This window comes from Corella eumyota, chromosome 2, assembly GCF_963082875.1.
Source record: "Corella eumyota chromosome 2, kaCorEumy4.1, whole genome shotgun sequence".
Classification (NCBI taxonomy): Eukaryota; Metazoa; Chordata; class Ascidiacea; order Phlebobranchia; family Corellidae; genus Corella; species Corella eumyota.
The window spans coordinates 11,293,012-11,301,727 of record NC_137491.1 but is presented as its reverse complement, the minus strand read 5'-3'; the positions used below and the strand labels follow the sequence as shown (position 1 = coordinate 11,301,727).

The following is an 8,716-nucleotide window of genomic DNA, read 5'->3' as shown; positions in this document are numbered from 1 at the left end:
AAGCGGATAAAAAATAAATTATGGTGTCGCAATAAAAACTGTGTAGTTATTAATACATTTATTGTATTTTTGTTATTAATGAAGGTATTATTGAGATAATGTTGTTTTTTTTTTTTTGAAAACAAAATTAGTACTACCTAAAATAACTTTAGTTTTTTTTAAAATTTCATAAAAAGTTTAACAGTTTATTAACAGATTATTAAGCTTTAAAGTAACTTAATGGAATCATTATTCAGGAAGTGTTGTGTAGTAAACCTAGAGAGCTTAGTTTTGTAAAAAAGGTTATTTTACATTTTAAATTAAAGGAATATAATGTCTAATAAAAAAAATTTTAAACTCACCTTTGGGGTTATTATCAGTCTCCAAAAATTGGTATAATTTATAAGAATGAAATTTTTTCAAAAACGCATTTTATAACCTAATATTAGGATTTATATTTTTGTTAATTTTTTATAAAAATAAATCGGTGTTCACTCAACCGATTTAAACACTTTAGAGTAAATGCTAGAGTGTGATTGGCTAAGAGAAATGCTAGCAATTTTAAACTAATGTTTCTATCATACGGATTCACTCGTTGTCGTTGTTAACAATTTTTGAGTTTAGTTCATGAAAATCTGCGGAAAAAAGACGAAATAAACAAATAATGCACTTTGTCATCTTTAAATAACGAAAAACCAAGTAAATCTAGCAGACATATTAAAACATTATTTTGGATTGTTTTATTTATGAACGTAAGCATTGTTAGGTAAACTAAATTTGTGTTGTTAAAATAAATTTTTTTATTAATTTTCTTATATTCTTATTGTTGTTTAGTTTTTTTTATTGTCATGCTTGGTCAATTGGTTTTTTCTTCTTAATAACAATAAAAATATATTCACTTGGTCAAGTTTCTTTCTGTCTGTAAATCATTATTCAACAGAATTTTTTTAATTTATTTAGACCTTGAGATGTTTTTTTTTAATTTTAGGTTTCTTTTTATATTTTACTTTTTGTTTTCTTTAGTCAAACATGAACAAAATAAGGAATTCAGGGTTTTTGGAAGACAAAAATAAAGAGAATGTAAATTTTGCTTCTGGTAATTCCAAAAATCCTGCTATCACACAAACACCAAAGTTGAAACCACATAGACCTATTATTCTTTTAAGAAGAAATTCGCTGAATAGCATACCTGTAAAATCGGAGAACTTAAACCGAAGAAAGTCGGGAAAATATCCTCGTTTAAAAAGTATGGAAAATATTCACATAAAGCCAAAACTTTTGCCTCTGCCTCCGCAGAAAGTTAAAGTCGAAAACATAATGGAGTTTACTTCATATGAAGCATTGCATTCACCTAGTTTCATAGCAGCTCAATCGGAGAACTATAGTATTGGAAATGGTGTAAAATTGGAAAGATTTGATAGTCAATTTCCTACAGCCTCAAGCAATCCCTCTTCATATGTTTTTAGTAATTCCTTTACCCCTTTAAGTAATACAACAACTATTCACCAAAATCCGTTCCTGACCCCGATCAGAAATGATCAAACAAAAATGAATTATGTAAATGAAAATCCTCAATTTTTTGCCAAGCAAGAAGCAGGTCATTTTTATCAACCTAATTTACCTTTGCCAAGTAACGACAAACAAATTTACCGCAATCAAATGCTTGTCAGTACTCCTATTAACCAGCAAGTTAATGTACCTAACACCAACCAACAGCCATTTATTGCAAATTCTCAGAACTACCAAAATACTAGTACCCCCTTTACCCCACACAATGAAATGAATCAGCAATTTATTGTGCCTACCCAGCAGCAAGTATTTGCTCAAAACTCACAGTCTGAATATTTAAATCAGTACAAAGAAAACTATTTTAACTCGAATATTAATCAAGGTATGATATATACTTAATAATTAAAAAATAATAATATTGTAATAACTTTTTTGTTTGCAATATTAAATTATGGTATGTGGATGTGTTTTTTAATATGTATAACGCCTTTTTTGTTATTTTTGGTGTTTATTTTAGGTGGTATTGTTCATGAAAACGCAATCGAACATCAAAATTTCCAACAAAATTCAAATCCTAATTTAAATCGCATTATCTTAAACACATCAAATGCACAGTGGCAACTAAGACCAAATTCTAACCTATGTGATTCTATAGTCGATGATAGTCTAACGAATATAACATGGCTTGGTAAAATGGGAGTAAATAACTTTATGCCTGTGCCTTTGGAAAGGGAAAGAAAATTTAATCATGTAAGATAATTTAATCATTATATTAGTTTTTTTTTATGTGGGCAATGGTTTAGATTTGCTTTAAAATATTATTTTATGTTGTACAGGAAAATAAGTTAAGTCGACCACCTTATTCATACACCGCCTTAATTCAATTTGCAATCAACAGTAGTCCAACAGGTAGAATGACGTTAAGGCAAATATATCAATGGATTGAAGATAAATTTCCCTTCTTTAAAACAGCTAAGCCAGGTAAACATTTTTAAAAAAAAATTAAAAGTGAAAACCATAGTACTAAAAAATGTTTTTGGTCCAACTAGTTTTAGTAATGTGTTTATTAATATTTATTTATTGTTATGTTGTATTTTTTTAAGATATGAAACTCTTGAGTTAATCTATTAAAGTTTCAAAGTTCGTTTTCTTTTTTTGTTTTAAATGTTTAGGTTGGAAGAATTCAATTAGACACAACTTATCGTTGCATGATATATTTGTAAGGGAAGTTACCACTGGGTCAAAAGCTTCATTTTGGACTTTAAGACCAGATTTAAACCAAAGACCCTTGACGTTGGACAGTGTGGTCAGTATTAATTTTTTTTATAAAAGTTAAAATAAGTTTATAAAATATCAATGACTTTAATTTCTGGATCTTTATAATTTTATTTATATTCATTGTTTATCCAAAGGTATCAGTTGATTCCCTGCAAGGGTTTAGTCAGGGGCAAAAACCAATTCTTCCCAGACTTCCACAATGTTCACAACCCTATATTTTACTTCCTATTCCTTTGCTACAACAGGTAAGCCCAAACCATTAAATGTGGCTTGTTTAAATTTGTTTGCTATGAGTGTTAAATATGACTTGTCGGGGTATTACAGTTAATCTTATCCAGTCCACCAAATGAACTTATTACTATTGCTTTAAATGTGTTGTAAATTGTAATGTTAATGATGTAGTGATTGTGAATATAAACAAAAATTATTTTTTACTTCGATTTCCAGCAAAATGAAAATGGAATTATTGGCCAACAACAAGGAAATCTAAAGGTTCAAAACCAAAGTATTGATTTAAGGTATATATTTTATTAAAAGTGCAACTTTGGTTTACTTTAACTAAAATTAATCCTTTGTCAAATTATAAAAAAAAATAGACCTTATATATATATTTTATCAATTACTTTTAGTTTAAATGCAACATCATCAAATAATTTCACTCACGATTCTGGCTTCAATTCTGACCTCAGTCATTGTACACCAAAAAGTTCAAATAATTTAGCTACACCACAATCTACAGGTACATATATATTGTATTATTTAATCAAATTGTACTGGATTTTAATTTTAGTGTAAATTTAAAACAGTTTACTTTTGTTAACATATAGTATTGTATGTTTATTTTGCACAAGATTACCCAAGTTGTATTATGTTTGTACAAATTTAAATTTTTAGGTCCAATCGAGTTCATTAACCAAATAAAGGAAGTAAGCCCAATGTTTTCAAACAATATTGTAAGTTATTTTTAACTTTATATAAAAAATATTTGTATTGTTTTTATTGAATTTGTGTATAAAATATAGGTAACTTCCAAGCAAAGTGGTGTCCAAAAAAGATCTCGAAAAGAACCTTTAAAAACCTTGAATGATTCACTTAACTCTTCAATTACTTTTTTAAAGGTAACAGTAAAATAATTTTTATCTACTTGTTGCTTCACAAATTTTTTTAAATAATTTTTTATTTTACTTAGGAAAATGAAGAACCAGTGTCTCGCCCTAGAGTGCCCCTATCGCCCTCGTCTGGCCATCAATTTTTACTATGCAAAAAAAATAAATCGAAAAACAAAACTCACAATGATTCCACAAACGATCTTGGTTTTTCTGACGAGAGTTTTTCTGAATTATTAAGTGGGTTAGGTTCACCATTTACTGCATTATTTACTCACCAAACTGGAATGACCCCTAAATTTATTTCTGATCGTAAACGCCGTCGTTCCTGGGGCTCACCCGAGTCCAGTGGGTCGGGGCTAAATTTCAGAAGCAGTTGTAAGCAAGAAAATGAGACAACTCCCCCTGGGGTGAGGATAAGGAGGGTAAAAAGTGAAGCGTTAGATTTGCATAAAGAAATGAAAACTATCGATCGACCTACCTCTACACCGGTCTGTAAGAATAAATGGTCAAATGTAGAGAAGCAAAGGTATGTTTACTATAATTTCTATAATTTTGTGTAGCTAAGCAGGCTTTAGAAGTTGGCTTAACTTTATTTATACAATTTTTTTGGCATTTACTCATAACTTATGATTTTAGTCGTAAAAGCTTAAAAATGGACAACAACAAAAACAAGGAAAATGAGTACAATCCATACACGGAACAAACAAAAACAAATGAAAATCCTCCCCAAGATTCTGCACGCATTCCTTCACCCATACCATTAAGATCCCCAGAATATGAGAGTGACTTTTTTCAGGATATTATGGGAACTCTGTTTAAGACCCCGGATAAACCCAGTGCCCCCAGTCGTCACTTTGACAGTCTAACCCCTGTTCGAGCCCCATTTTCTGACATAACCCTGCTACATAAAACTAACAACGCACCGAATAATAATCCTGGTTCTTCCAACACCCCAAACAAAATTGAGAATTTAGATAGTAGTTTTGGAAAATTGTTAGATTTAAGTGCTGGGAGTAGTAGTTTTAACCGCTTGAATAATCAATTTTCGACTGATATTAACGACCTTAATTTAAGCTGGTCAAATTTCTCAAATTTATAATTTAAGCATTTTTCGTAGTTGGTAAAAATTTAAATAGGTTAAACCGGTTTAGTTAATAATTAACAAAATATTAAGCTAGGAGTAGTTTGGTTGAAGTTTAATACACATATTTGGTTGGCAATTATTGCTGTTAAAATTCCTAATTTTTTTATTATTATAATTTGTTCATTTTTTCTAGAAGCCTTTTTAGATTCTGTACAATAGTTTTGCATATGATAATTAAGAGTGAAGTAGTATTTCAGTTGTAAAGAAGTGTGGTTGACTTAGTTTAGATAGGTATTGTTTAGAAATGCAATATTATAATGGGTACAATTATATATAACTTTTTGCGTAATTTCATGTTCCAATTTTTTTTTTAATTTTATGTAAGTATTAAGTGTTCCATTTTTCATTAAATGTATTTTGTTCTTATTAATATTATAAATTAAACGCAATTAGCCGTTCTTTATTTCTATTCGTTATCTGTTTATTGTTCGTTTTGTTTGTAATTGTCATGCACTGTCACTTAATTAGTTCTGTGTAGTTATTAATTTTTTCTGTAAATGAATCAGTATTGCTTATTTTTTTGCGGTTAAGGGTTTTGTGAAAAGCTTACAGAGGTGGCAATATCTCTCCTTGTTTACTTCATTATTACTTTTTGTTTTTTAATGTAAGCTAGTATATCTATAAAATATTTTTTGCACGTTTTAATTTTAGAAATCGGCACGACCACTAGCCAGTTTGTAATTGTGTGAGTTATTAATTATTTTAGAGTAGTTCCCATTTAAGACACTGTTATTTGTTGGATTTTTAACAATAATATACCTTAACTGTTGTAGAGATCTCAAATAAGCCATGGAATTTCATTATTTACCCTTTTACCCATTTTGTAACTTATTGTAGATATTATAAATTTATAAATATATTTGCATGGCAAATATTTTTTAACTGCTTTATAATTGGATTTCATACTAATAATATAAATTTAACTACTTTTTTGTTATAATTTTCAAATAGGAATTAACTTCAATTACAAGTTTCATGTATTATTTTCATTTCTCTAGGTTTCAGACGAAATACAAACTAATGTAGCAACAAAAATTTTTTTTTTATTATCTATTTAATTCAGGATTATGAAATAGGATTGTTTAAAAGAGAGTAAGAATTTTATTTTAGGCTTGTTGTGTATACTTAAAGATACAAATTGTGTTTATATATTGATCAAAATTTTATTTTTTTTAACAAAGAATAATCATAAAAATCAAACATTTGACAAGTACAAACAAAATAAGAAATATTGCACAACAAATTTAACTTTTAAATATTTTGCAAACATCAGAGTCAATAAATTTTACTTACTATAGCTATGATGAAAAATCAATTAAAAAATTATTAAAAAAAGTTCTAATATACAACACTTAGGTTTCGATTTTTAAAATTGATCGTTTTTCCAGTTGTTGCATGTTATTTAATACTTCAGCAACAGCATATCGAAGTTCGTGAAATTTTTCTTTGGATACCTATAAATATAATAAGATTCATATTGATTCGGATATTATAGATAAAACTTTAGTTAAAAAGTGCTGACCATTGAGATGCAAAAAATGTTAGGTATGTATACCTGAAATGTGTGATCTGAATTGTCTGTACTTTTAATATTAAACAACACTGAAGGTTCCATGACTCGTTTAAGAGAAGAGTTTGAAATATTAACGTCAACTCTCCATCGAAAACTATCCACAGTGGGTAAGCTAGATTGTCCCTTATTTCCATGACTTTCGATTTCGAGTCTTTTTTCACTAAATATCACTTCCATTAAACAAGGATGGAATTTAGTGGGGATGCTAAACAAAAAAAGTTTTATTTATTTACTTGAATAGTTTTAAAATAAAATAGATATAAAAAAGATTGTAAAAGTTGGGTATTTTATTTTGTTAATGTTATAATTACACCATAAGAATTAAATATAATATTTTTTATTTATACTTTATCTCTGTTAAATCCGACACAAAATGTTTTTTCTTTAACATGTTAGTTGGAATTCGAAGTGCCTTGCTTATTATAGTTAAAATACCGGGATACACATTTTGTAAAAGGTCAGGAGAATATTTCTTTGTTAATGAGAAAAACTTATCGTTTTGTGGGTTGTCAACAGTGAGCATTGAGACAGCAACTAAAAAAAATCAACAAAAATTTAAAATATATGTAAATATAATAAATTAATAATCAAAAACGATTTTTATGTTTACCATTTACTAAATCAGTAAAAATGTCCAAATCTAATTTTTTTAGGCATTTTGAAAGACGTTTAACTTCTTCAGGGACTCTTCCCCCCAAAAACGAAGCTCTTTCATGTGACATGTTTGCAAAAAGTATCAAATAAAAAATCTATCGACTGATTGATGATAATTGCAGAAGGGGACAAACCAAAACTCAAATATGCGGAAATACACGGAAACACGGAAAACATTAATAAAGTGAAAATGCGGAATAAAAAGCGGAATTACTATTGTAGTTATTTTTAAACCACATTTGTAAAAAAAATGAAAAATTTATTCATTTACTATTAAAAAACTTAATAAAAAGCAAAATTCAACTGTTAAGTGATATGAATTTGCTTAGTACAAGTATTTTTTAAGGTTAGGTCCCAATAGGTCACTGGCGGTCTCTGTACATTACGACCGTTTAAAAGAATGTAAACAAATTGTGAAACTACAGACTCCAAGACTCTTAGCGACAACTTACGTTTAAATAAATTACAGATAGTACATAGTAGTGTAAACACGTAAAATAAATGTTTTTAGTGTAGTCCAACACAGGTTTTAATGTATGATGGTTTTGCTTCAAAACCTTCTAGTCTGGTAGTTGCTCGTATAATTCTTTTTTGTCTGTTTGTAATCTATAATATTTTTAAATTTTGTATTGTATAATATTTTTAAAGTTTATTTTTAATTGTATAAAATATTATTTAGTTTTTATAAATAGAATATTAATAGGTCAATATATTATATAGGTATTAGTTATAATACAAACTAAACAATTTTGTAAAACATCACTAACCAAAAATCATTTATTTTTTCACACTTGTCCTGCTTGTTTGTTGTTTTTAAATTTTGATATTTAAAGATTTTGTAGAACTAGCAAGGAGTAGCAGTGTGTTTTTATTTAATTTAATAATTTTGGTTTGTTTAATTTTTTAAACTTTTTTGTTGACAAATAGTATGTTATGTTATGCTTTTAATATAATTATTATTATGATATATAAATTACAACTAAATATTTTTTTAAATGAATTTTAGGATTAATAACAGGTTGAAATAATTAATTTTTGACAATAAAATAATGGCAAATCATTAATAATTGGACTGTAATTATTTCTGCCAAAGTTAACATTAAGTTTAACTTATCTTGCATATTTTGCAATCGGCAATATGCTTTTTACTATTGTCTTTTAAACATTATTGACCCGACACCATTACTACTATTACAGCTTTATTCTTTCAATTTTAGCTTATTGTTTTTTACACAATTCCTTGGTATTTTAGCTTACCTGCTTATTGTTTAAAATATTTCTGGTAACTTGATACAAATATGTTTTACAATTTTTAGTTTATCATCGACCTTAACTATTATATGATTTGACCTTTTATAGTTGTTGTCAGATAGTATTTTTGTTTGGTGATTAGTAGTGTAGTTAATTTAAAAGCAGTTTAAAAATTTTAAACAATTTTTTTTGTTGTTTAAGATTTTGCTTTGATGTTGT

The 8,716-nt window shown here is 27.6% G+C and overlaps 2 protein-coding genes across 2 annotated transcripts; one reads left to right on the top strand and one right to left on the bottom strand.

Moving 5' to 3' along the window:
• Window positions 1–584: 584 nt before the first annotated feature.
• LOC145741829 (uncharacterized) lies at window positions 585–5,901 on the top strand. Its single transcript, XM_082559492.1, has 12 exons — window positions 585–731; window positions 1,003–1,870; window positions 2,006–2,238; window positions 2,325–2,469; window positions 2,661–2,794; window positions 2,901–3,011; window positions 3,214–3,284; window positions 3,396–3,505; window positions 3,661–3,719; window positions 3,789–3,884; window positions 3,956–4,401; window positions 4,512–5,901. Exons 1-12 carry the CDS (start codon window positions 726–728, stop codon window positions 4,972–4,974), a joined length of 2,742 nt encoding a protein of 913 aa, XP_082415618.1. The 5' UTR covers window positions 585–725; the 3' UTR covers window positions 4,975–5,901.
• A 154-nt stretch (window positions 5,902–6,055) lies between these two features.
• On the bottom strand, window positions 6,056–7,367 carry LOC145741830 (COMM domain-containing protein 5-like). The gene is made up of 4 exons (XM_082559493.1): window positions 7,203–7,367; window positions 6,940–7,126; window positions 6,575–6,797; window positions 6,056–6,473 (listed from the first exon to the last, which is right to left on the bottom strand). The coding sequence occupies exons 1-4, from the start codon at window positions 7,312–7,314 to the stop codon at window positions 6,372–6,374; spliced, it is 624 nt and encodes a 207-aa protein (XP_082415619.1). The 5' UTR covers window positions 7,315–7,367; the 3' UTR covers window positions 6,056–6,371.
• Window positions 7,368–8,716: the final 1,349 nt, after the last annotated feature.

Excerpts from the sequence above, each read along its gene's own strand:
- LOC145741830 (XM_082559493.1), bottom strand. The coding sequence starts at position 7,314 with ATGTCACATGAAAGAGCTTCGTTTTTGGGGGGAAGAGTCCCTGAAGAA. Across the intron at positions 7,127-7,202 it reads TTTTACTGATTTAGTAAATG|TTGCTGTCTCAATGCTCACT; the intron begins GTAAACATAAAA and ends GATTTTTTTTAG. Across the intron at positions 6,474-6,574 it reads ATTCAGATCACACATTTCAG|GTATCCAAAGAAAAATTTCA; the intron begins GTATACATACCT and ends TTATATTTATAG.
- LOC145741829 (XM_082559492.1), top strand. Across the intron at positions 3,012-3,213 it reads CTATTCCTTTGCTACAACAG|CAAAATGAAAATGGAATTAT; the intron begins GTAAGCCCAAAC and ends TTCGATTTCCAG. Across the intron at positions 3,506-3,660 it reads AGCTACACCACAATCTACAG|GTCCAATCGAGTTCATTAAC; the intron begins GTACATATATAT and ends TTAAATTTTTAG.